At 63.1% G+C, this 27329-nt stretch overlaps 1 protein-coding gene across 4 annotated transcripts in view; it reads right to left on the bottom strand.

The window, feature by feature from the left end:
* Positions 1–679: 679 nt before the first annotated feature.
* The window catches only part of CE3H7orf50 (chromosome E3 C7orf50 homolog), a 109044-nt gene continuing 82394 nt past the window's right edge, over positions 680–27329 (bottom strand). For 2 of the 4 annotated variants that reach the window (XM_053213168.1, XM_053213167.1), the window contains 3 exons: positions 10942–11138; positions 5825–5906; positions 680–1341 (listed from right to left, as the gene is read on the bottom strand). In XM_053213168.1, coding sequence (XP_053069143.1) covers positions 1159–1341; positions 5825–5906; positions 10942–11138 — 462 coding nt within the window. In that variant the 3' untranslated portion in view covers positions 680–1158. Of the gene's footprint in view, positions 1342–5824; positions 5907–10941; positions 11139–13607; positions 14478–19059; positions 19507–27329 lie in introns of those variants that run through there. The other 2 variants (XM_053213165.1, XM_053213166.1) reach the window with 2 other exon arrangements.

Here is a 27329-nt window from a genome sequence, read left to right as displayed (position 1 = left end):
GTGGTGACAGCTCACCTCTGCTTCGCACGGTGTCACCTGGGGTGGAAGCTGCTGGAGGGCCTGCCATCACCCTGGTGGATCCCCACGCAGCCTCCCCATCCGGCAGGGGCTTCCCACGTGAAGGCCGCCAAGTCCCAAGGGCACACGTCCAGAGGGCGCCGCCTGCCTCCGCCTCCTGTCCTGGCCTCAGAGGTGCACGGCTCCACCCATGCCTCATCCCATGCTGGAGGCTGACGCGCGTCCCCGCGGGCAGAGCGCCAAAGCCTGGGTGGATGAGTTTTAAAACCACCACATCTCCACCACCGTGATTCTCCACGTACAGGTGCCGGGAAGTGCAGGCCTCCTGAAGGTGGTCCCAGCACCGGCCGCCCACCGACCTCCCCCACTCGCTGAGGAGGTGTGGGCCGCAGTGCCCTGAGCGCAGCCTCCGGGGCACTGGGAGCCCCGTGACTTCTGGGGAGTTCAACGCACCCAGAGCTCCTCTCGGCATAGAACGAGCCTGTCCCGGGTCCGTGCAGACAGCGGCCTGCAGAGCAAGCGCTGGGCGCCCGCAGGCAGAAGCGCCACACAGGGAGTCTCACCAGGACGCCGTCCTGGGGGGGCTACGGCCACAGCCTGACGCACGTTCGTGGTCGATCAACGCACAAATGAGAACGAAACACACAGAACGAGAGCCACGGCCGACACAGGATGGTTTTACTGCAAACAGGAGTGGAAAAGGTCGGTGAACGCAGGCAGGTGACCAGGCAGCCCTGGCCGCCACCGGAGGGACCGCCCTCAGCCCCCAACAGGGACGGACCACTGCTGGCGGGAAGGGCTGGCTCTGGTGGATTTCTGAGTCATTCCAGTAGAAAACAGGCCTTTCCCTCGGCTTCCCTGTGGGCTCTGAGGTCACGGAGTGACCAGGCCAGTGTCTCTAGGTTACCCCCCAAGTGCTCCCGTTTGGTTGTGAAGGCATGAAAACCTGTCATCGTGGAGTCAGTCCATCCGAGGGCCAGGGGCCCGGCCCCCGGAAGTCCCCGGGCCCACTGGCCGCTGCCCTGCTGCTAACCCCGCTTGCCCCTCGCTGGGGCCCCACTGCCGGGAGGACGCGGTCGCCCTCACCGAGAGGCCCGGGACCGCCTGGGGCTGCGGCAGTGACCCGGCCCGCCGGCAGCCCTAGGACAGCAGCTGTAGCACCTGCCGGACGCGCTGGATCGTCCCCAGCGGGAGGGTGTCCGCGCCCCTGGCCTCGTCTGACTTCTGCATCAGGGCCTCGGCCTTCTGCACCGTCAGCTCTCGGGCCCGGCCCCTCAGCCCCTCCAGGTAGGCCAGCAGGGTGGAGAAGAGCTCGTCGGGAACCTGGTGGGGGAAGAGGACCAGAACGTCAGGGGCTGGGCGGGGTGAGGTGACGAGTGTGGACACTGAGCGGGCCCGGGCGTCAGGCGGCTCACCGCCTCCTCCTCCAGGCAGCAGAGCTCGGCGTCGTCTCGGCCCCGGGCACGCCGACGGTGCGGGGCCCCGTGTGCCGCACCCCTGTTCCCACCCCGTGCCGCTGCTGTGGGGACCACGGGGCTGGGGGAGGCGGGGAGGGCAGGCCAGTCTCCCGGTCTTTTTCGAGGGCTCGGGGCCCTGCAGCCATTGGATGTCACCCCCTCCCGAAAGGCCAGCCAGTCGACAGTTAACAGGCGTGTTTGTGAGGAGAGAAATCTTCTGACTGACACACACACACACACACACACACACACACACACACACACACACACCCTGGGGGTCTGAGGGTGGAGCCCCCGCTGATAAAACCGAGTTCTGGCTCCCCGACCCCGGGCCCGGCTGGTCCCGTCCAGAGGGGAGAGTGAAGGGGCGGCCAGGTCCGCTCAGAAAGCAGGTAGTGACTCACAGGCCTCAATTCCAAAGCTTCAGCAGTGGAGGCGGAGGCAGAGACAGGCACGCGGGGCAAGGGGACAGAGCCAGGCCCAGGCAGGAATTCCTCCACCCATGGTCAGCTGGCTCTCGACAAGGGCGCCCAGACCATTCGATGGGGAAGGGGGCCCCCACATCACTCCCCCCACATTCAGACCCTCTCCCACCCCTTGTTGTCCCCCCCCCCCCCCACCTCCCTGCACAGGCTTCCCCGGTGTTGGCGGCCAAGCCTGTGTCCTGCAGCAAGACTAGAAGATTCTACCGTGAAATTGAGGACACAGGAGAGAAAACCCAGATCCTGAGCCCAGCCCATCAGCTCAGGATCTGGGTCTCAGCTCAGGACACGGGCCCCTGGGGTGCGCGCAGCCCTGGCCAGGTTTCCAGGCCCTTCCTGACCCCACAGGGCATCACGTCAGAACAAAGTGTCTGATCTCAAAGTCAGAGGCCAAGCAAACAAACCAAAAGCGACCTGAACAAGATAAATGTCGTGCGGAGAGAAGGGGACTTCAAAGTGGGGTTACTGACATCCTCGAGAAGTAAGGAAACACGATCCACTGAGAACACGAGAGAAGAACACCGCCGAGAACGGCTGTGTCTTCAGCGACACGGGTCACAGTCTGTCTTTGGTCACAGGGCCATCCTGCTCTGACCGGCCCCTCCCCAACGCCCGTGACACTGAGCTCCTCGGCACTCGCTCAAAGGCCACCTGCATCGTCTGCTCTGGACAGAGGTCGACACACACCCTTTGTCCGTTTTAGAGTTGGGCTGCCCTTCTGTCGACCTAGAAAAGCTCCCACAGTCCGTGAGATCGGGGTCTGCGCCCACCTCCTCCCTCCTGTGGGTGGGTGGGTGGCCATCTCCCCACCCGCCAGTCTGAGTCTGTGGTCGCTGTGCTGGGGCAGTCGGCGCCTGTGCCCGACCTGAGGCCACAACAGGTGCCCCCACATTCGCTTCTGGGAGCTCTAGTTTCAGCCCCGACATCCGGGGCCTCGATCCGCTTTGAGGGCTGCTGACAGAGGTCAGATGGGGTCACCTTCCTTCCTTGACCCGTGCAAATCCAGCTGGCAAAACTCCGCTTGCGGAGGAGGCCATTCTTTCCCCGTCGAATGGTCGTGGCTCCCTCTGCCTCTGTGGACCCTGAGCATACTCGCTCCCTTCCGGGCTTTCTATTCCCCTCCCTTGTCAGTCCACCCCCACGGGGGTCGGATGTGGCTTCTGTCTCATCCGTGAAACCGAATCGCATATCCTGCTCCCGACAGGAAGTGCTCATGCACACCCACGCACACACGCAGACACGTGGCGGCCATGAGGTCAGGCCCGTTCGCCTCAGGGGCTCGAAGTGAGGCTTGGGTGGGGGTGGGGGTGGGGGTTCTTCAAGTAGGTGCACCAGGAAGACAGGGCACGCGTGGGACCACAGAACAGGTTCGTCTCACGTCACGGCCTCTGCTGTTCCCGCGGGCGGCACCGGGGCGCCACTGCTGCCACGGTCCAGCCAAGGAGGGTCTGGCACTCTGCTCCGGGGCCACACACAGCCGGCGGGGCACGTGGGCGGGATGGCAGGACGCCCACAAAGGGAAGCGGGGCTCGGTGTGGGGCCAGGAGGCAGCACCGTCTAGCGTCTGGGGGCCGGAGCAACCAGGAGCCCCAGCTTTGGCCCCGGGGTCCCCTCCTGTTCCTGCCACCAGCCTGCTGAGTCACGCAGGCCCGGGAGTGTCTGTGGAACCAAGGGCCGGGCACACCGTTCCCAGGGCCCTTCCCCCTTCCCCGCCTCCGCGCCTCCTACCCCCCCCACCCCCAGGCGCCTCGGCCACAGTCATCCGCTGCGGTCCAGGGCTTTCTTCTATCCCGCTGCCTGTGCTGGACCCCAAGTGAACCCTGACCCTGACCTCAGGGGGCTCACCAGAGACCAATGAATCCATCGGTCCATCCGCCCACCCGTTACTGCGCCCCTCCGGAAAGGCCCCGGACACCACCCCTCCCCCCAGCTGGGTTCAGGTGCACGTGCCCCGGTTTCCAGGGGAGCCCAGGCAGCTCCGGGGCATTAGGCTCAGAGATGTGGGGGTCCGTGAAAGCCGACGAGCCTTGTCCTTCCGGGTTCACGTCCCAGCGGGGCAGATGGCTAAGTAAATGACAGGACACCGGGAAGGTGCCAAGTCCATCCGCTGGGGGACAGTCTACTCACAGAAACCTAATTGACACACACACAGAGTTAACCCCAAAGAGATCAAAGGCCTAAAGCTAAGAACAGAAACTACAAAACCCTCACAAGGAAACGCTGGGGTAATTCTGCTGACCTTGGGTGAGACCGTGATTTCTTAGTTATGACACCAGACGCACAAGTGACAAAAGAAAAAAGACAAAATCAGGCTTCGTCAAAATTATGACACGTCTCCAGCCCACCTCCCGGCGGGCAGTGACCAGGTGGTCTCCAGGGGCCTCAGGAAGCAAGGCCTCGGTTCCCGAGGCGCCTAGGCCCCTCCTCAGGGCACAGCGAGTCCACACAGGCTGGGAGTGGCTGTCAGGCCACAATCACCTGCCAGCACCTTGAGGCCCCGGGGGGGGAAGGGGGCGGGCAGGGTGGTCAGGACACAGGTCTCTGTCCACAGCTGCCCGCTGGCTCCGTGTGTGTGACACCTGCTCCAGAGAGTTCCAGGGACGGTGTGTCCGCGGGGCCCGGGCTCCTGGGCACAGAAGTCTGGTGATGTGCTGGGGGGAGGGGGTGTGGGCCCTGAGCTATGGCGAGTGGGGAGCGGCCACGGATAGGCACGGGACAGGGGGGTCACGGGGAAGGAAGGGTGGGGTGTCACGCCCCAGTGCGGGCTCTGCGGTGGGTCACAAGGCCGGCCCGTGACTCCTGCAGCGGTACAGGCTGGCCCAGCCCTGGCGCCTGTTTGGAAAGCTGTCCCCCCACCCTGGTTTCAGAGTCTGGCTCTCAGGCGTGTCCTTCCCCGGTCACGGGCACACAGGCACCCTGGACCTCCCTGCAGCAGGGCCGTCACGCTTGTGACGAACGCTATACTTGTCAGAACAAGTGGCGGTAGCAGGGGCTTACGCAGCCTGGGGGAAGACCCTCGCAGACGTGGATGTGGCTCTGGTGGGGCGGGGGAGGGGGCAGGCGGCCGGCTCTCTGCCCAAGGGCGGAAAGCCAGCCGACCAAGGCCGACGAGGGTGGACCAAGGAGCACCACGTGGCAAGCACCAGGGCGACCACTGGCCCGGACGAGAGCTGCCAACGGGGTGGTGGCAACCGGGGTGTTTCTAGAATCCCGAAGCAGGTCCACAGACGTGGCCCATTACCGCACGCTCAGACCCAGGTGCCCCCTGAGCCATGTGACCGAGGGAGGTCGGCATGGACCATCCTGCACCAGGTGCGCTGGGAGGGCACCCCCGTGCCCCACCTGTGTCTGATAACTGGCTTCTCCCAGACGCACTCCCCACCCCGCCAGGTGCACACAGCTCTCCTCCCCACCGGGGACGCACGCTCCACACCTCCCTCCGCTCGCTCACCATGCACATGGCAGTCGCCGTCCTACATCTGCACACGCTTCCCCTCCCCCAGCGTGCACACACGATTGCTGTCGGACATGTGCGCACACCTGCCCTCCCCTGCCCTACACCCCCCCAGTGTGCACACCCCTGCCCCTGCCCTAACGCCCTCCCAGCGTGCACACACCTGCTCTAACCACGCCCACCGGGTGTGCACACCCCTGCTCCCTGCCTCATGTACACCCCTGCCCCTTGGTGCACACCCCTGCCCTCACCTCCCCCCAGCATGCACACCCCTGCCCTAAAGCCCTCCCAGCGTGCACACACCTGCCCTAACCATCCCCCCCACCGCCCCGTGTGCATAACCCTGTCCAAACCACCTGCAGCATGTACACCCCTGCTTCCCCCCCCCCCCCCCGCCCCACCGGTGCACATACCTGGTCGTTGTCATACATGTGCAGTAGCAGCCAGGTCTGCCTCGTCTTCTGGAACTTCCAGTTCTCATGCTTCTGGGCCCAGCTGGGAAGCAAGGACAGGACACGTCAGGCGCCGGCGGGAACTGACAGAGGGTCTGTGCACCAGGTGTGTGGAGGCCCCTCCCCAGCTGGAGGGCGGCAGACGAGGAGCAGCGGAGGGGGCTCAGGGGCCTGGCGCTGGGAGGACGCCTCACTCCCGAGCGCCTGCCTCCACATCCGCGCCAGACGGCACGGGCACCCGGAGGCTCCTGAAATCAGCCGCTCCCGCGTCAGCCTTCACCGTGTGCCCGCCAGAACGGGGACGGCCTTCCAACTGAGAGCTGTGTGTGGAGGGTGAGGGAGAGCACCCGGGGGGGAGCCAGGAACCCTGACGCCGAGGGTCGTGCTGGCGTGGGCCACCTGAGGCCGTGTGACCCCCCACCCCAGCCCCCACCCAACCCGCGGCCACGAGGCCAGCCTGCTGACAAGCAGGAGGAAGAGAAGGGCGGCGTGTCTGGGACTCGGGGGCACCGAGGGGTGTGGGCAGGAGGGCGGGGGGTGAGCCCCCAGGGTGTGTGATGTGCCCTAGCTGCAGCCTCGACTGGAGGGACAGTAGCTCGCGGGGCTGAGGTGGAGTCACTCTTACTCGACTTCACACACACGGTCACGTGACAGCAGAGCCGCCTGAGCCCAGCCCCACGTCTGCCGGGGACCACGGGCACTTTGTGTGGCAGCCACAGAACAGGACCTGAGCCAGACCGGGTCCCTGCTCCCATCTCATCCCGCTGGGGACCCGTGGATTCACATCTGGGATCTGGCCCTGGAGACTGACCGGCGCCCCTACAAAGTGGTGTGCCTTCAGGGCACCACGACCCGGACTCCCGCACCCGCAGGTGTGGCCCTCGGCCTGTGCCCGGAACGAGTGCGCGGCAGAAATCGGGCCGTGGTCATTAGAGGAGGCCCCGAGGAAGAGCCCAAGAGCCGCCAGGCCGGGCGCTGTCCCTGGCTGATCCCTGCGGGTTAACCCGAGGGGCCCCTGCCCCGTGCTGGTTATCAAGTGACTGCGCTGGCTCACACCGTCCATCGCCCACTCTGCTGGGGGGAGGGGGGTCTTCAAAAAATGGGTTTGCCAGATGGCGCGACGTTAAGTAGAAGGAGCTGCAGACCCATAAAAACAGGACACGGAGGCTGATGCACTCTGGTTCCAGCAAGCAACCCCCTGGAGCCGACGGTCCACGAAGCCCTGGCCAGGCCTCCCGTGAGCAGCCTTCCCAGCAAGTCCTGTGGCCACAGCTCCTGTGACTCCTCCCCCAAAGGTGTAGGCCCTGGGCTCGTCCGGCCCTGAGGAGCGGCTGTCTTGGGGTCTGCTCCTCCCGGGTCTTGGGTTTCGACTTACTAGCAAGCCCTTTGCTGTGCTTACTCATTCTTTACAAGTTACGGGTGGCTTCAGATCTGCCGTGTGGGCCCAAAGGAAGCAAGGGGCACTGGCTGGGAGCCCCAAGCCCCTAGGCCACGACAGGCAGAGAGGAGGCCCCCAGACCAGGATGACGAGGACACAGGAGTGAAGTTGGGGATGATGGACATGAACAAGCCAGCCCGCCTCTCCAGGCTCCTGCTCCGTCTCAGAGACGCCTCCCTGAGAGGCAGGACCTGTGGGGATAGAGAATCTGAGAGACCAGGGTCCACAGGGAGGGAGCGGGGACCCCGCGTTAGGTGGGCTCCCTGGTGGTAAGGGCTGAGCCCCACCCTCCCGAGGGAGTACGGAGTCGTCAGTGGCTCCCAGAGAACGTGGCTCCATGAGGTCATGGGTGAAGGACGCTTCAACACCCAGACGGGCAGAAGCACGTGCAGCTGCTGTACAGGCCCCCGGCCCACGGCCACCCAGAGACACGTGTGTCCCACGGGCCCCGCCTGAGCCTCAACATCGGGCAGGTTCTGGAGCCCCTGAGCCGGTGAATGTGTCTCTATCTCCACCAACCTGTCCCCAAGGCCGCGGTCTTCAGGGAAACCCTAAGAACCCGGCCCCAGGCCTCACACGTGCCAACCCCCACGTTCCAGCCGGCAGTGCCATCGTGGCCTAGAGCAGCCCGTGCTCTCGTGGCAATCAGACAACTCGTGGGTTTCGTACGGCCCGGTCTGCACGGCAGAAATCTCTCAGCTCACGGGAAGCTGGAATCGGCTGGCAGGCCCAGGCCCCGGGCGTAAACGAGGGATGGGGCCCAGCAGCCTCTCGTCCCGGGAAGGCAGGCCCTGAGTCGCTGAGGCCGCGCGCCCCGCTGACCCCCGCTTACGCAGCACCTGATCGAGTCCCGGCCTGCACTGGGGATGGGGCTGGGGGCCGGGCGCCCAGCGGGACAGGACACCCCGTGAGGGAGGAGCTGCTGTGTCCGGCTCAGTCGGCGGGAGGGGCCCCGGTGGAAGAGGGAAGAAACAGCCGGAGTCTGTCTCCCTGCCCCCAGCCCGGCGAGGGGTTGGTGTGGGGTCTCCGGGGAAAGCATGCTGGCTGCCTCGGCCCTGGGTCTGACATCCCACAGGGGCCAGGCTGCCCTCGGGGCTCCCTCGGGGCTCCCGCGGGCCCAGAGACCACCGCTACCATTCCAAGCACACGCATGGGGTGCAGCTCCCGCCACACAAGACCTACAGCTGCCAGGCACGGGGACGCCGGGCGGCCACAGGAGCCCGTGCGGGCTGGAGGCGAGGCTGGACGCGAGGCCCAGACGGCAGAGGACAGGCGGCCTACCACAACATGGATGGCGTCCCCGGGCTGGCCTCTAGGTAATGGGGCATCTGGACAGGACAGGCCCCCGGTGGGTGAACGCCAGGGAGCTGGGCAGTCCACGCTGCGGCGGGAGGCGTGGCCTCGGGAGTGAAGACCGGGTCCGCAGCCCGGCCTCTAGCCTGTCCTCACCCCCTGCCCACCCCAGGCGGGCTCTGCGCCCGTGGCACAGCCTGAGGTCCTCTCTGTGGCTGGCCTGTCCCCCGGCTCCTCTGTCCAGCCCCGGCCCCGCGGCCTCCTGTGTCCAGCCGTGACCCGTGCACGCTCACAGAAACACGCGTGGGCTCTCAGGCTGACAGCCGAGACCACAGAGGACGACCCTCTCGCTCGAGGACCCACACTGACAAGCAGCAGGCTGGCTCCAGCCCAGGCCCTGCCATCCCCAAGGCTGGTGCCCCACGCCGTGCTGACAGCCCAACTGAGCCGGGGACCCCACACCCGCACGCCAGCGGAGGGAGCAGCAGGCATGTGTCCTCAAGTACCAGCGGGCCCCCACCCACGCGCTCCTGCCCTCTCTGGCCACCAACCGGGGACCGCCTTCAGCTCTGACCTCAGAGAACACGGCTGCACGGACGGTGCTGAGCCCCTGCACCAGGCAGCCCTCGGCATTCTCGAGCTCCTGCTGTGTATGGTCCCTGCAGGGCTCACCCTTCTAGACCCATGACATGCAGCAGGGCCAATCCAGCCTCTGCCAGGGCTACGGGGGCTGGCGATGCCCCTGCACCCCTGCTGAGTTTAGGGAGGGGGGCCAGGAGGGCTGAGCCAGAGACCTGGTCCCAGCACATGCAGATTCCCCAGCCGCACCCCAGACCCCAGACCCAGCTCTCTCTTCACTGGGACGTGTGGGAGCGTGTGCCCAGCAGCCAAGAGTGCAGAGGCCCCAGGGTCCCACGTCGCACAGAATTACACATCCCTAAGGCTGGGGACAGGGACCAGCGGACAGGGTCCTCCTCACCCGGGCCAGGCTGCGGGACCCTCAGTTCTCTGCCCTGAGGAGGCCAGCCAGCTGGTGTGCTGGATTCCTGCCCCCAACGCAGCCACGCCCGGGGCCAGCAGGTGGAGTCACGGAGCTGGGACCCGGGGCACTCGCCTTCCTGGCTGAGCCCTTCCAGGGACCCCTCCGGGGAGGAGCCAAGAGGGCGCCGCTCGGCAGCCCCCTGGGTTATCGGCATCTTTGTTTAACACGTACAGGATGCAAACGAGGAACACAGCGAGACACGGCCTCACACCCACCCGCGTGGCTGTCATCAGCGAGGGCGGGCGCGGACGGGCAGAGGTCGGGGCCCTTGCCGGTGGGGCTGTTAACGTGGCGCAGCCGCCGTGGGCAGGTCTGCAGCTCCTGCAAAAACGGGGTCCCTGGCAATCCTGCTCCGAGGCTGTGCCCGAGACCGAGGAAGACATGTCCCCACAAGATCCCGTACAGCGACACGCACCACAGCCATCAGCCACAACGGCCCCGCGCCCGAAACAACCCGAACGCCCACGAGCGGGTGAGCGGATAAACGAGACGTGGCGTATGCGTGCGGTGCGTGGTATCTGGCCGTAAAGAGAAAGGGACGCCTGACACGTGCTGCAACGTGGGTGGGCCTCAAACGTTTCGCCGAGCGAAGGAAGCGCTTCGCAAAAGGCCACGCTGTGCGTGACTCCCACGTGCACAATCGTCCGGAATCGACGCGCCCACAGACACACGGGGTGGACGAGGGCTTGGGTGGAGGCGGGCGGGGCGGTCTGAGGGGAATGGGGAGTGAGTGCCGGGAGCAGGGGCTGCTGTTGGAGTCAAAGGAGTTCGGCGGCGGCCGGGGCGGCTGCGCATACACCGCTCCCCACGATCAACGCACAGATGAGTGCGTCCGAGCTGGGTCTCCCCAGGGAAGGCTGTCTTGGTGCTGGCCGCTGATGCCACTGGACGGACCCCACTTCCGGAGGAGGAAAACCATTGTGGGCGGCGGGGGCGGGGGGAGGCTGCTGGAACCCGTGACTTTACTTCCCCGCAGGTTCCTCTGCCAACAGAAGCCAGCGATTTCACTGGGGCCTGGCTTTTCCGGGAGCTCCTAGACAGGCTTGCACAGAGCTGTTGGCAAATGTCAGGCTCTGCCTGCCGTGGGAACGGGGTAAAGCAGGGTCTGCCAGGCACCCCGGGGGCTCGAGTGGGCACTGGGGGTGGTGGTTCTGTGGTGACGCCCACCAGGGCAGGTCCCAGGCTGCGGGGACACCACTGGCCCCAGGAGCCAGATTTGGAGCAGCTCACCCGAGCCCCCGTCCCTCCTGGTACACCAGAGACCCTCCGGACCCGGCCAGGCCCTGCGTGAGAGGGTCGCCTTACCCACGGAGGTAGTCCAGGGCCAGCTGGGCCCCGGAGGGCTTGGCCGGCACGCTCGGGGCTGCATCCTTCCGAAGCTGCTTCCTCTCCTCTTTCCTCCGCTCCTTTTTCAGCTTCCTCTCCAGGACCCTCTTCTCCTCCGGGGTCAGCTCGGGCAGCTCGAGGGCCGTGTCCTGTCCGGCGCCCCAGGCGGCTCCTCCCTGAAAGGCAAGGGAAAACCAGCCTGGAAGGGTGCCCCTCAGCTCCCTGGACCCCCTCCCTCACCCCCAGTACCTGGGGAAGGGGCTGCTCAAAGTCTTGCCCTCCCAGGGACCCAGGAGACCCAGCGCCTGGTGACAAGTCCTGCGGGGAAGGGCCGGGTGTGACCATCTCACCCCAGCACGTGTCAAAGCTCACTGACCTCGGACCTCTCTCCTGACCCTGCACCTGCACTCACGCACTGGGGACAAGGATTTCTGGGCGGAGAGCAGAGCCCCATCCCCCCACAGCCCTGCAGGAGACCTGCCCCTCCTCCTTTCCCTCTCCCCAGCCCCCCAGCCCTGCTGCTGCCCCCACTGTCTGCTGCCCTCAGGCTGCCCACAGACCAGGTGCACTGAGGCAGGGCTGAGAGCATACTGCTCAAGGTTGGGGGGTGGGGTACCCACAGAGGCCTTTCCACTTAGGAACCCCTGCCGAGGAAGGCCTGGGTGCCTCCCCCAGCAGCTAAGCAGTTGGTGGACGCAGGCTGCCGGCCTCTCGCTCTCCCCTGATAGGGCCGCGGCCTCCTGACACCCCTATTTTCCCAGATACCTTGCGCCCAGCAGTACAGCCCCAACCCGCTCCCCATATCAAACCAAACCAGGCTTTCAACGGGGCGGGGGATCATGACCCCAGGACCTGCACACACGTCCCCTTTCTTGGAAAACCTGGCACACGAGCACTGGTCACTCTGCCTCTGGCCTGGGACCAGGCCACTGCCCCAAGGCCTCCGGAAGGGCAAAGGCTACCCCAGGCATATCCAGTGTTTGCAGACCTCCCCCTCCCCTCCCCTCCCCTCCCCTCCCCTCCCCTCTCGCCTCCCCAGAGGCCAGCTTACAAAGTGCCAGTGCCTTGACAACCTTTGTGTTCCCACTCAACGCCAGATCTTTCCGGAATCTTCTAAAACAAAAGAGACGCTCTCTCTCCAGCTCCCCCCTCTGCCTCCTTTAAAACCAGCAGTGGGGCCTCCAGGCTGCCCCAGGGAGGCTCCAGCAGCCCTGACACCATGTACACGCATGTGCACACACACGCACGGCTCCTCTCACACGGGGCTCACAGGCCGCCAGCACAGGGGGTGCTTCCAGAGGGGGTCTCTGGACAGACACAGCCCTGGGGCGGCACATGCCCCCTGCCTGCAAGCCTAGTTGCCCGAGGCCATAGGGATTTCTGAGGGTTTCCTGAGGTCCAGGGGAGCAGTGGTGACACCATGATGGGAGGCAGGAGGGCAGGCCCGGTGCCCTCCTGGGGTCTCCACCTTGACTGAAGACGTGGCCTCGGGGCCGGCCTAGGAAAGAGGCCAAAACTGCAATAAACCCAGTGTTTCCCGAGACCACTTCTGTGCGGCCTGTGCTCCAAGCAGGATGGGCGGGAGCAGGACGCCCTTCCTGCCCGTTTCATGCCGGGTCCCAGGGGGCCTGCTGGTGGCCTCTGAGGAGAAGCGGGGTGCAGACCGGCCCACCCGGGCCCTGCTCTTCCAGGGGGTGGGGGCAGAGGTCACGACACCCCAGGAGCGCTCAGGGAAAGCCAAGCCGCTTGCAGGGTCTGGACGCTCGTCCCGAAGGCGAAGGAGGCAGAGCTGGGACCAGAGCCGGGAGTCGCAGCACGTGAGCAGGGGCTGGGGGCGGGGAGAGGGCAGGCCCCTCCCCCCACAGAACCAGACCTTTATGCCCCCCAGAAGGCGGCTCATCGTGGCAGCAGCTCTGCGGCAGACGGTTTTAAGAAGCATCGAGAGAAGCGTGAGGCGACAGTCTGCGGTCCGGTTATCCGTTCACGTAGAAAGTGCTATCGGGTGGCGGCAGGGTGCTGCTGTGGCAAAGGGCCCAGGGCCGTGAGGTCAGGGCACCTCAGACGACAAAACCCCGACTGGAGTTTGTGCGTGGCGTCTACGGACGCACCCTAAGCGCCACACGGCGCTGCCCCTGAAGGGCTGGCCGGCAGGGGAGGGACAGTCTCTGCTCGGTCCTCGGTTTACGGATGTGGACAGAGCCCTGCCCGAGCCGCATCTGTGTGGCCCCCGGCGCCGAGGATCTTTAGCCACAGTAGTCTGTCCATAAACTGTGCACAACAGTCTAACCAGTGCTCCCCGCAGCTGGGTGCTCCCCAGGGTCACGGTGGGATCCGCCCCCCTGGAGTCCAGGCCCCCTGACGTCAACTGCTTCGTGGCCCGGAGCTTGGGGGACAGAAGGGACTCCAGAGTCGGGTCCAGAAAACAGCAGCAGGCTCACAGGCCTCCCCACCAGGAAGGCCCCACTTCCTTCTGGCTCTGAACCTAGGAAACAGGTGGGCAGGAAGCCCATGCCTCTGGCTGTGGCACCTTCAGAAATTTCGCTCTAGTTCAAAAGTACACCTTAATCAGACTTACTACTAGGTATCACACGGTAGCACAATTTTCCTTATCTAACAACGAAGAACAAAAAAGAGCGTTTCCTACAACGTTTTAGAGAAATGTTTTATTCTGAAACGAGACGCGGGTACAGGCATCAGAGGCATTGCAGACCCCCACGTGGCCTCTGTCCACGTTCCGTGGCACCGTCTGCAGACAGACCTAGAACGCTTTCAACGATCGGAAACCCACAGCGACAGCAGCAGATTCAAGTGACAGTGAAGGATACGGAACGTGCAGGTACGAACTGTCCGATCCTTCAAAGCCTAATTTCCCCAATCCCTCTCACCACCCCAAAACCCCCGGCTAAAGTAACACGTGAGCGACGGCTACCCCCTCGCGCCCGCGAGAATGAAACAATTTCCCCTTTCGTTTTGCTTGCAGCGTCCTGGTTAAGACGACAACGATTTCAGAAAAGGCGTGTGTGGACAATTCTGGAAGCTGCTCCTGGAACACAGCCGAGTCTCCAGGTGCGTGTGGTGGTGGGCACGACGCCCTCCGGGAGCCTCGGGCTGGCGCTGAGTGGAGGCAGACGCGGGCTCTGGCCTCGAGGAGCTCACGGCCGGATGTAAGTGAGCTCCTGGAGGACAGGGAGAGCGGCTGTCAGAGTGGCTGTTCAGGGCGGCAGGGCTCCTGACGGGGCACAGCTCCTGGGTGCAGGGTCCTGCACAACGTAGCGGGGCCTGGACACCCCCCTCAGAAGGCTTTTAAATGCAGGAAACGGAACACACAGGACACGCGGGGCACAAACGGAACCCTTCGTCAAAAGACCGTCGACACCACACGAACCCATCCGTGCGGGTCTGTCGTGCAACCGGGCAGGGGAGCCGAGTACAGGTGACGCCGGGAGCGGTCTCCACCCGTCACGTGCCAGGAAAGTGCCCGTGCCCTCCACACATCCTGCCAATGCCACCGTGGCCTGCCAACATTCACAGCGGAAATGCCAAAAGTCAGGAGAGACCGTGCAAATAGTGTTTCCTTAATCCAGGTTCAAACTCCCTGGGTCTGTAAGTCGGGGTGAAAAACATAACTGCAACCTGAGCCCACCTGCCCAGGCCTGCAGGTCCCCCACGACCCTGGGGACAGCCAGGCTCCTTCCCCACCCGGCTCTCGCCACCTAAACCCACCTGGCCTTGGAGGACGGACGTGATGAAAACCGCCGGACCCTCCTCCCAGAAACACACACCCAGGGACACACGTTAAGGAACAGACTCCAGGATCCCAGTGGAGGTGACCTCCTTGGTTGCCAGAAATGAGGAACTGGAGGGGTCAAGTCTTATCCACAGATGGTCACAGGTGGGAGGTGGGCAGGGACGGTGGCCCTTGGGGGACAGGCCAGTGCTCCGCAGAGGCTCTCCCATACGGGCATTCTTCAGAGCCGTGGCCTGGGCTGTCGGCGGGACCTGAGACCCAGTCCCGGCTTCCAGGGCCGTGGCGCCACCCCCCTGCTAGCACAGGCCCTGCGCACCAGACTCCCCAGGGCCAGGACGCCAGCAGAGGTGGAGAGCACTGGGCGGCCAGCCTGTGTTTCAGCACTAGGAGACTCGGTTTTCACTCTCGCTGTTGCTGCTTTCTTTTTAATATTTACTTCTGAGAGAAAGAGAGGAGAGAGAGAGAGAAAGAGGGAGAGACAGAGACAGACACAGGCGCAGCCCGAACAGGGGAGGGGCAGAGAGAGAGGGAGACACAGAGCCCCCCCCCCCCCCCCCCGCCGATGCGGGGCTCAAACCCACGAACCGTGAGATCATGACCTGGGCCGAAGTCGGACGCCCAACCGACTGAGCCACCTGGGTGCCCCCACTTGCTTCTTCGAACCCCAGGACGCAAACAGGAGTTTGCAGTGTGGGCAGAATGTGAAGTTTGTAAGAGGCCGATACAGGTGCAGCGTCAGGGGGCTGCAGGAAGGCTGGAGAGGACCAGCCCCACAAAACCTCTCTTTGGTCCCTCACAGCTTCAGCCCGGGACAGAGTCAGGATGCCACATCTCTCGCAGGGCTGTGCGGGGACGAACCTCTTTTGGGGACAGGGTGGTCTCGAGCCAGCGAGGAGCCCCCCTTGCCACACTGGCAAAGCCAGGGTGAGTCACACGGACCAGCCTCCTGCCTGCAATGTGACACTGTGGGTGTCCCACGGGGCTCTGTGGGTTCAGCTGGTGCCTTTGCCTGGGGACACAGGGAACCTCCAGCCCCGAGACGAGGACCAGATTTTTCTGGAGACAAAGTCCCCTGACCCTGTGAGGACTTTTTGTAGGGCACATTTACCCTTTCACAGCTGGCCTGTCCGTTCACCCAAAATCAGCATGTCCAGCCATGTCCTGGGAGGGCCCGCTCTTGAGTGGAGGTAGACACGGGGACAGACAGAAAGAGCATACAGGCTAGACTTTTGGGGGAGGGATGGGGGTGGAGAAATCTCCCAGGGTCCTTTCCCGGAGGGACGTGTGCAGGTGGTGCCCGCGGGGCTGAGTGACTGATGGGGACAGCTACCTGGCAGACATCGGTGACCCCTTCCCCCTGGCAGGTGTGGGGGGAGGTTCGGGGTATAACTCGGTCAGGCTCAGCGCCGGCTCTATGGGCACCATCTGGGACCATCATCCAGGGCAGAGTGCAGGCGCCTCAGGGGACACAGGTGAAGAGCAGCCCTGCTCTCAAGGAGCTCCAGGGGCACAGGGAACAAGGTGTGAACAGGATGAGCTGTGGCCGCGGCCCTGCCCCGAGCCCGTGGACACTGGCAGAAGACAGGAGAGGTGCGAGGAGGCTGAGCTGACAAGGGCTGTGGGAGAAGGGGACGGGGACTAGGAGGACGCCAGCTCCAGGGGCAGACGGGGGAGGCCAGGGGAGGAGCGGACTCGGTTTTGGCACAATTCACAGGACACACGCTCAGATGTCAAACGTGGGTGTCCGCACAGGCCGGGAGAGGCTCGGGGACAGAAAGTGTCCAGGGCCCTGAGGTCTTAGATCTGAGATGACAGGGCACATGGAAGAGGACGCATGGGGACAGGAAGACCGTTGAGTCCACTGAGAACAGAGCTAGGAAGCAGCCCCGCACTCCAGTTTCCATTTCTGGAGATGCCCTGCTGAGCCGAGGGGGTTTACACCTGGTCTGCCACACAAGCTCTGAAGGCCTTTGAGGGCAGGCGGGGTCCCCAGAGAGGCTGTGAGGGCCCCTCCTTTGGAGGCCTCCGTCAGCCAGACCCAGGACGCGGTACTGGGCGAGGCACACCCCCAGCACCTCACAGCCACACACCAAGGCGTAGCCTCCGACGCTAGAAAAGGAAACGGTTACCTGCTCGCCAGAGGTAGGGACCTACGGGGTCTCCTAACTCCAAGGTGGGTCTTCCTGGACTGCAGACCCCAAGGGCACCACGTCCCTGCTGCCAGCCCTCACTGCCTTGGGGTGACTTTGCCTACATCGGGGGTGGGGGGAAGGCACAGGCCCTGGCGGGCTCCCACTGTGCGAGCTCTGTCACTTCCGAGAAGGACTGCCCACCGGCGGGGTTTAACGATCTAGACTCCGTAAACTTTTCCTCCATACCAGCAGGCCGGCAAGGCGTGGAATCCAGCTGCATTGTGCGGTCAACAGCCCGACCGTGGAATGTCACAGTTATGGCTTCCAGGCACGGATGCCAGATCTAACGGCAAAGGTCACGTGCACAGTCACGCCTGTGTTCACGGCAGGCCGCTGAGCCCGCCCCCCAGCCACGCCCACCCCCTTCCTAGTAAACTCTGAATCTGCCTTCCTCTCATTTCCGGAAACGTGTGACTGGCCAGAAATTGAAGGGTGTACTTTCAATTTAATCTGGAAATGCCATTCCGGCAGGTTGATGGCCAGAACGGGCAGAGCCAGGAGGAAAACGAAGTACAGGAATCGTAAATGGGTCTAAAAATAGCGTTTAACGCACAAAAAACATGCTTCTGGACAACTTCCAAGAAGTCAGCAGACGCTCGTTCCTGACCCGGCAGTGCTGAACTCGCCACATTAACAGAAATCAGATTCCTAGTAACGAAAGCCCAGTAGAAAACCGTAGAGACAGCTCCGTGCCACCCGAGTTCACGGGCCAGGGCGCTGGGAGCAGGCCCAGAACACAGGCTCTCCTGTGCGAAGCCCGCAGAGAGGCCGCCGGTTCCGCACAAGATTTTCCAATAGGTTTTCCTGCCTTTTTTAGCCGCGGTCTGTACGCTGCATTCTTCCTCAGGGGCTTTTGTGCCGAGGAAGCGGAAATGCCCTTGCCTTTGGGTAGCGAACACGACTATAGCCTCAGCTCGGGGATCCCTTGCCTTCCGGGCCCTGTAGGCTGTGCAAGATCTGCAAACGGTCTGAGCTGTGGGGAGAAACTGACACCACCACCTCATTGGCTCCAAAATGAACCAGCAACATCAAAACAAACGCTGCACGGGATGAATACAGCATATGATTAAATCAACTCCATCCATTGTTAAATATAATTTCCAAGATAACTCCACAGCTAGCATACGGAAACCATGGGTTAGCTTCTTCTCGCCTTGCCAGAATTCCCGAGCGTGCACCGTGAAAATTCACATTGCCAAATAACGTGTCAAAGCCAGAGACCTTCACAAGCAAAATGGTGATACCCCTGCAGGCCCTTCCCACTCCCCCAACAATGATGATGTGCCACGTGTGGGTGGGACTTGCTAAGATAATGTCGCCTTGGGCTATCTGTCCCAAGCAAAGGACAACACCCGTCCCAGGAGTGGAGAGAGCAAGGACAGACCAGTCCCCAGGTGCACAACAGGGACAAGGTTTAGTCCACTCCCCGGTTTTGCAGAGAAACAGGCTGGAGAGGCAGGGAACTCGCGTGTGGTCACATGGCCCGGGGATGAGACTAGAATCCGGGGTTCTGAACCAGCAATCGGAGGGTCTGCGAGCCCCAGAGACCTTCCCCAAGGAAGAGCTGTTAAGGGCGCACAGCTGGAGACCCCCTCAAGCCCTCCTCCCTAGTGCAGGACACAGCTCGGGGCCCCTCCCCTCCGGCACAGGGAACAGTTCGGAGCCCCCCCCCCCCCCCCGACCTCCCCCTGGTGCGGGACACAGCTCGGAAGCCCCCAAAACCTCCCCTCCCGGTGCAGGACACAGCTCAGAGTCTCCACGACCTCCCCCTGGTGCAGCACATAGCTCGGGCCCAACCCCCACGACCCCCCCCCCCCCACCTCCCGGTGCAGGACCCAACTCGGGCCCCATCCTCACCGTGCAGGACGTCGAGGCTGGGAAGCAGGGCGCTCCGGCCCCACCCCCACCCCCCCCCACCCCCGACGAGGTGACCTCGGCGGCGGCGGCGTGGGCCCACCCGCACCCGACCCCAGGGGAAAGGGCGCCCCACCCGCAGGGTGAGCCGTCTTACCGGGGCCGGAATCTTCCCGGCCCCGGGCTTCCGCAGCACCCCCACCGGGACACGCCCGGCCCTCCAAGCGGGCGCGCTCGTGCAGGGCGGGTCCCCCCACCCCCTCCCCGGGCCCCGATCCCCGATCCCGGGCTCGGCACACTGACCTCCGCGTCTCGGGCCGCCAGCGGGCCCCGGGCAGCCCGGCCGCAACGCCCGCGCACTGCGCATGTCACGCCGGCCCGGCTCGGCTGGAACCGGATCCAGCCGGCCGGGCGGTGACGCAGGCGCGGGGGCGCTCGGGGGTGTGGGCGGGGCCCCGGGGCCTGCACGTGGGCGCGGACCCCAGCCCCAGCCGGGTCTGCGAAGCAGGCGGGAGACGCGAGGCGAGGCCCACGCAGGCTCCCGGTGGAAGGAGGTTGTCGCGAGCGGGAATGGAGACTCGGGACGACTTGTCGGTGCCCGCCGCACCACCAGGTGGCAGCCACAGGGCCCTCGCCCGGAGGCCTGCCTGTTAACAGGCCCTGCCCCGGCCCGGACAGGGGAGGAGGAAAACCACAGCTGCAGCGCCCCCAAGTGCTCCCCGTTTCTCTGCCCATCACATGGACCCACGCCCCCCTGGCAGACTCTGGTTACCCCCCCCTCCCCCCAGGCTGGCCTCATTCCCACCCTTGGGCTCTGTGTACCGGGGCTGCTGTCTCCTCCCCAGGGCCTTTGCACACGCTCTTCTCTTAGCCTGGAGCCTCTCAACTAGCTCCCCCATCATCCTCAGAGTCAGGGAAACCTCTGCTTCACCTACTGAGCACCCTCCCAACAGCACGGTCCCCCCAGCACCGTGAGCTCCAAGAGGGTCGGGCTGTGTCTGCTCACACCCCACGGACACTGCCCAGCAACACACCAGTGTTCGGCCGAGGCCTGCTGAACAAATGAGTCACAAAGTCTTGCCCTCACCACGTGAACACCCTCCGTCTCTTCTCCAGCTTGCACTCCCTCCAGTGAGACTGCAGGTGAATCTTCGGGTACAAGAGGAAACCACACACGGCAGCTGGGAGCCCAGTCCACCCCAGGGCCTGTAGGAGGCTCTGCGGCAGGGCTCCAGGGGGAGGGGAGGGCTTCTGGCCCCCCTGTCCGGCAAAGGTCGGGGGCCAGGCGTCCCAGGACGCTCTGTACTCTGGCTGCGGACCCTTCACTGGCCCGCTGCGTGCTGGCTGGCGGGTGTCGCCGGGCCAGCTTCCCAGCCCGATAGGGACCCCCAGGGCTCGGGAGCCAAGCTGGAATCTTTCTGTGCTTTCCCTGTCACCGCGACCGCGGGCTGCTCCACAGGGGCAGCGGGGGCAGGCACACGGGCATGGCAGGAGCCTGGGCCACAGCTGGACGGATGCAGGGGAGGGGAGGGCAGGGAGGAGCCCCGCCCGCCGGAGACCTCAGCCTCTGTGCCAGATGTCTTCCACCTGTGCTGTCTTGCTTCATCCCTGGGATGCAGGCATCAGCACCCCCAGTTTACAGGTAAGGAAACCCGGAAATGGTTTTTAAAAAGTTTCCAAGACTGCCGTTGGGGGACTTCTGAGTCCCAGAGGTCCCACGTGCTGATTTTCTAGTGCATTCCGGCGTCACTACACAGCCTCCAGGCCCTCCGATTGATGGCTTTCTTCACACCAGTCTGCTTCCGGTGACTCCAGAGCAGCCCTGGGAGACCTGAGTGGGAAGGGGCGGGAGCCGGTCTGGCAGCAGGGAGGGCGGTGCCGCTGGGTGCACCACACGCAGGGCCGCGTGGCTGAGAGGGTGCCTTCGTGCCCTCCACTCGTCTCTCCCTCCCGGCCACCCTGTCCCCACACTTCAGAGGCAAGGAACCTGGGGCTCGGTGGGGGGGGGGGGGGCTGCCTACCTGCGACAGTGTCCCTTCCAGGCCCTGTGTGAGGCGCTCTGGACCCCGAGGGGCACATGCGCGGGCCTCACGCTGGGCCTGGACGCTGGGCCCGTGGAAGCTCTACCCCAAGCAGGTGCTGCCAGGCCCGGCCTCCCGGCGGCTGTCTGGCCCCGGGCCTCGTCAGCAGCAGCAGGCACAGGGCCGCTGTCCTCGCGCCTGGTTCTACGCGGGACCTGGTGCAGCCAGAGAACCCTTGCGGACGGCCCAGCTGGTGGAAGGAGCGGCACCTGGCACCAGCTCTCCCGTCCCAAGGGACCCCAGAACTCCACCCCCACCCCCACCACCCCCCCCGAAACTTGGCTCCTGGTTAGGAGGAGGGGTCGTCGGGCAACGTCTTCACACCGAAGTCTCCTCTGACTCTGATCGCGGGCTATGCTGTGGGCACAAAACAGACGAAAATGCCTGCAGCCACGGACCGAGTGTTGGCGTTTCCCCCAAATTCGTATGTTCGAACCTAATCCCTGGCGTGATGGTAGTTGGGGGTGGGACCCTGGGGAGGTGCACGGGTCATGAGGGCAGAACCTCGGGAATGGGACCGGTGCCTTCACAAGAGAGACCCAGAGAACTCCCTCGCCCCTTCCACTGCGTGAGGACATGGCCCGGACGTGGCCCTCCCGGAACCCGGACACCGGACACCGGCAGGCACGGCCCACAGAGCTCCCGTGCCGGCACCTCCGTCCCACTTAGCCTCCAGGGACAGGCCCGGCGTGGACAGAAACTGTGTGTGGCGGAGGGGTGGGGGGGGGGGGGTAAGGCCCCAGGTAAAGAGGGTCTGCTGTCGGCCGTGATCGATCGGGCGGCAGCCGAGCCAAGTACAGCCCAGGGCCTTCGGGGTGGCCCGGCACCCCCCCCCCCCCCGACCCCGGCACAGCAGCGCCTTGCAAAGCGGAACCCCGGGTCTCCTGCCCAGGGGAGTGGGGCTTCACTGGAATTCTGTTAACCGCTGAGTCACCCAACTCCAGGCGGCCGGTCCCTCCCACGACACGGGAGAGGAGGGATCACTTCCCAGCACGACCACAAAGCCAGCACCGCCCTGACACCAAAACCAGGTAAAAACAGTTCAGGACCAGCAAACTACAGACCCAGATCCCTCACAAATATATGTGCAAAGACCCTAATCAGCAACAGATAAGAAGAATTGTACCTCACAACCGAGCGGGGCTTGTTCAATGAGGGATGCGAGGCCGATTCAACATTCAAGACCCAATCCGTAGAAGCCACCCTATCGACAGGCAAAAGACAAAGTATCACACAAGCATATCGACCGACACAGAAAAAGCGTCTGACAAAATTCAAATGGCAGCAGTGATCTAAATCCTCAAGAAACTACTCGTGGCGGGAAGTCTTGTCCGCTTGATAAATAACGTCCGCGTCCCTCCCCTCCCCACAAGACCAGGGAAAGGGCACAGAGATCCTCTGGCCGCTGCTAGTGAGTTCTAGCCCGCACGATGAAGCAGGAAAAGGGAATCAAAGGCATGCAGGTTGGAAAAGAAGAAATACAACGGTCTGTATTTGTAGACGGCGCGGTGACCAACACACGAAGCCCAAGGAGCCTACAAGACAACTCCAAGAACTCATGAATTCGGCAAGACTGCAGGACGAGAGCAACGTGCGTGTGTCAACTGTGTTTCCGTGACTTGGCAGTCAACACACAGAAACTCAAACTCAAAATCCAGTGCCAACTACAACCGCTTCCAAAAAACCCACGAGGTCGTAAACCCAATGACGCGCGTACGGGATCTACGCGCTGAACACGGGAAAGGAAATCAGACGAAAAGAAATCAGAGAACGTCTAAATAAATGGAGACCTACTGTGTTCACGGACCGAACACAGCACAGTGAAGAGGTCTGTTCTCCACGAGACGAGACGCTGGTTCAATGCAAAACCCCAGCGAGACTTTCCGTGCAGGTATACGAGATGACCCTAAAATTTCCACGGAAAAGAAAAGGGATATTTAGAAAAAGAATATTTAGAGCAATTTTGGAAAAGGAAGATAAAGTAGACGAGTCCCTCTATTCGATTTCCACAATTATCACAGAGCTGCCACCATGAAGACCGTGTGGCGCCGACGGAGGGACAGGCGCACGAGTGAACGGAAGAGAACAGAGAACCCCAAACCACCTCATTAGCACTTGGACTTTTGGCAAAGGTGTAGAGGTACTTCATTGGAGGAAAGAGTCTCTTCAGCAAACGGTCCTGGACGGTCATAGGCAAAAAACAAACCGCGAACCACAGAAGATGAACAGGTGGCAGGCACTCGGCGTCCTATCTCACACGCGCCTGTCAGAAGGGTCCACGACGCGGTGGCCGCCAGCGTGGACACGGAGCAGCGGGAATCTCCGGCCCCGCCCGTGGCAACGCGACACGGTGCAGCTGCTTTGCAAGCCGGTTTGGCCGTTTCTGACAAAATGCGCCTACTCTCACCCTGCGATCCAGTCATCCTGCTCCTTGCTACTTACCGAAAGGAACTGAGAAGTTACGTGCACACCAAAACCTGCACCCAGACGTTTACGGCAGCTTTATTCACAACTGCCCACGTTTGGAAACAACCATGTTCTTCACCAGGCGAGTGCATAAACAGACCGTGGACCGTCCAGGCAAAGGAGTGTCGTTCGGCACTGAAAACTGAGCCGTCGAGCCGTGAAGAGGCAGGGACTAGCCTTCAGTGCGTGTTGCTGAGTGAAGGAGGCCAGTCTGAAAAGGTTTCGTGCTGAAAGGCAAAACTGTGGAGACGGTAAAAGACCGGTGGGTGCTGGGGGTTTTGTGGGCGGAGGACAGGGATGAACGGGCAGGCCACGGAGGAATTTTCCAGCAGGGAGACTACTCTGTAGGACGCTGGAACGGTGGACAGCTGTCCTCGACGAAAAAAGACAAACAACCCAATTACAAAATGGGGAAGAACTCGGGGACGTGCCACCAAAGGGCTATGGGTGGCAAAGCACGGGACGCGGGGCGTGCCGTCACCAGGCATCAGGGCAGACAAGGCATCAGAGCAGGAGGAGGCCGCTCCACTCCCACCGGCGAGGAGGGCAGCCCAAACCAGCAGCGACAGCGCCCGTGTGGACCTCACACACGGCTGCTGGGAACGCAGAACTGCTACACCCGCCCTGGAAAACTGTTTGGTTGGTTCTTTTTTTTTTCATGTCTATTTATTTTTGACACACAGAGCACGAGCAGGGGAGGGACAGAGAGAGGGAGACACAGAATCCCAAGGAGGCTCCAGCTCCGAGCTGTCAGCACAAAGCCCGACGTGGGGCTCGAACCCACGAACTGTGAGATCGTGACCTGAGCCGAAGTCGGACGGTTAACCCACGAAGCCGCCCAGGCGCCCCTTTGCTGGTTCTTAAACCGCACATGCACATAGCACGGGACCCAGCAACTGGGACCTGAAAACTTACTTCCACACAAAATCCTGTCACAACCGCTCAGCAGCTTTACCTGGAATCGTGCCAAACTGGCCTCTGACTGAACGACGGGGCACAAACTCTGTACCGCGGACTGCCGCGTGGAAGTAAAAAGGACGTCCGTTGATGGACAACAACAGCTTGAATCTCAGGACGCGAGGATCAGGAAAAGAGCCAGTCCCCAAAAGACACACACTGAGTGGCTCCGTGTATAGAACATCCTCAAAAGGACATGATTACAGAGCAGATCCGCGGTTGCCAGGAAGAGGGAGGGGTGGTGTGACGGGGCAGCAGGGGTTGGGGGCGGGGGGCGCTCGGTGTCTGGATTAGGCGGTAGAGGTGGGACACACAATGTTTTGTGTAGAGTCGTGTAAAACATAGCCATCAGGTCAAAGTGGGTGAAAGGTGCAAGCGACCCCTCCCTGCTATTTTTGCAACTTCCTGGGAATCTACAATTATTTACACATAAAAAGCCAAAAGGGAGAGAGTGCCCTCCAGAACAGAAACCGAACCTAAAACAGCAACGTCTGTGCCTCCAGTCTGGAGGGACTGGGTGTGGCTTGGACCAGGCGGCCGCACAGGAGCTCGTACAGCCCAAGCCAGGAGTGAGGGGACCCCGCCTGGCTCAGTGCTCGCCCAGCTCCAGGCCTGGACAGATGCCCCGCGGCCAAGCCCCCGGCCCCTCTGTCACGAGGGGGAACGGACCGGCACGGACAGGCTTGGACAGGCTGCGCCGGGGGAAGCAAGCAGGACAGTCACCCGGTCTTTTCGGAAGCCCCCGGACTGGCACGTCGCTGGCCGGATCCGGGGGCTGGGGTCCTTTGCCGTCGTGCAAACAGCAGCCCTCTGGCTTCAGCAGACAGCAGGTGGGGCCTAAGGGGCAGGTGGGCGCAGCCGGGGGCGGGGGTGGGGGGGTGGAGCTGACACCCAGGGGTGCTGTTCGAAGTGCGCCCACTCCTGTTCTGTGCAGGAAGCGCTTCCATACGCACCGTCTTTAACACCGGTGAAAGGCTTGGGAGGAGAAAAGGCAAACAGCATCCAGATTCCTCCGTGCACCCACCGACCCCACAGGGGCTCAGCGCCCACAGTCTGCACACCCACCAGGCCCCTTCCCGGGGCCGAGGCCGGGACGTGGGGGGTGGGGGGCCGTCCCGGGGTCCCGGGGAGCCCTGCGGGGACCTGCGAGCCCGTGGAGCTGCGCCCAGGCCCGGCCCACGGGCAGCGGCACATTCTTTGTTTGGCCCCCCTTTTCGGAAATTTTACAGGAGATTCGAACACACACAGGAGACCGTATACTGAATCCTCGCTCCTCCCCCTCCTGCCCCCGCCTCGGGCCCCTGCCTCGCCCCAAGCAAAGCCCGGGCGTCCCATCCAGCCTCAGCGGGTACTTCTGACCCCTAAGCACAGAGCTCCATCGTGCCCCAGGCCAATGAGGAGAGGAGCCCCAGGCCGGGCACCTGTCTGGCGGCAGGAGGAAGGAGGTTTCTCTCGGCAGCAGCCCAGCCAGTGAGAAGCCGCCCTCTGGCCTCCTCCGAGGGGCTCTCGTGCTGAGCAGCGCCCGCCCCTTCCTTCTATTCTCAGACGCACTTGGGGGCCACCACGGTTTGCCCGTGGTAAGTGCGATTCCTTTGCCATTCTGGAATACGGAACGAGCTACTATTCTGGTAAAATAACTGGGGGTTCTGTTTTTAGGGTTAGTGTTACACGTGCGTGTGTTCGGTGTAAGATACGCAAAAAATCATAGAAATAACACAGGCAGAACGACACAGAACAGCTTCTTCTGAGAAGACAGAGTGTCTTTACTAACCCCATTGTGTGGAAGCTGAATCGTGAGCTCTTCTGCTAAACTTGTGGCAGGAAAGTTTGATCAGATGAAATGCCAAGTTGGGCTCTGACTCTGGGGGCACGTGAGCCTGTGGGGAGGACACACAAACCGCCGTCCCGGGCTCTGCGCCGGCCGCACGCCTCCCGCCTACACCACTGGCCTTTCCAGGCTGGGTCTCTCTCGCCAGGCCCTCCACGCTCCTTAGAGTCCACAGTTCGAGGGAGCCCTGAAGAACATTAACTTACATCAACAGAGCCACGAAGAAGTCCAGATATAGAACCTTTCTCTAAACCAGACTCACAAGAACAAGTTAACTCTGAACATTCCTGGTCCCTGATCGACACATCACCTAGGACCAAATATCCAGTGTAAGCACATAATTATGAGAGAAGGGGCATCTCCAAAAGGAAGCTGGCCCTGCCTTTTCAGCCAAGGCAGCTGTAACCCTCCACATCATCGTCTCCAGCCCCCCCCCCCCCCCAGAGAATGACCACATGCAAACAAACTCTGGGTAGCAGAGTCCCCTCAGTGTGGAATGCAGCCCAGCCCATCTTGTCTGCTGCCACTCCAGTCACCAGGAATACTCGCCAAGTCTCCAGAATGTGGTGAGCAAAGGGCCATTGTGATGTTTCTATAATCCGTGGAGAGGCGGCCCCGTGACCTCAGCAAAACACTGGGCTGCAGCCTCCCTCTTCGAGCAGAGCGCAGTGCACAATTAGGGCACCGGCCTTGTGACCACAGGGAGAGCGGCTGCGGAAGCACAGCCCTGGGGCCCGGGGGCACACAGCCCCTGCTCCTCAGGAACCCGCACCAGCAGTCGGGGGACGGCTAACTCTGTGTGGTTTTCGAAAACGGACGCCTGAGCGTGAGGCGGTCAGAAACCCAGGAGGAATCAGGTCACGCTCGCACACCAACACCGTCCGCCCAGGACGGTGGTGCTGTCCCCACAGACATTCGGCTCTCGCACAGCAATCGGCCAGAACAGTCAGGGAGCAGCTGCCAACAAGGCACAAAGCTGTCGCCCCCGGAGGGAGATTTACGTGAGCCAGCTAGAGAGTGCTAGAAGGTGCAGACCTTGGCTCAGCTGCGGGTGGGTGGCCCTGACACATGCACGGATACTGTGCTGTCCTTCCTGGCCCCGCTGGCATTCCTGGCAGAGGCCTTCTTTGCAGAGAAGGCAGTGTGGGTGACCTGACGCTAAGTGGCTCAGGCGGTACTATATGTCAGCTCTCCCCAGTTGCAAACGGCTGCGCAACATCCTGTGGGCAGACCGCGTTATA

This window comes from Acinonyx jubatus, chromosome E3 (assembly GCF_027475565.1).
Source record: "Acinonyx jubatus isolate Ajub_Pintada_27869175 chromosome E3, VMU_Ajub_asm_v1.0, whole genome shotgun sequence".
In the NCBI taxonomy this organism is placed as follows: domain Eukaryota; kingdom Metazoa; phylum Chordata; class Mammalia; order Carnivora; family Felidae; genus Acinonyx; species Acinonyx jubatus.
The sequence above is the reverse complement of the archived record's forward strand: the minus strand, read 5'-3'. Positions and strand labels throughout refer to the sequence as shown.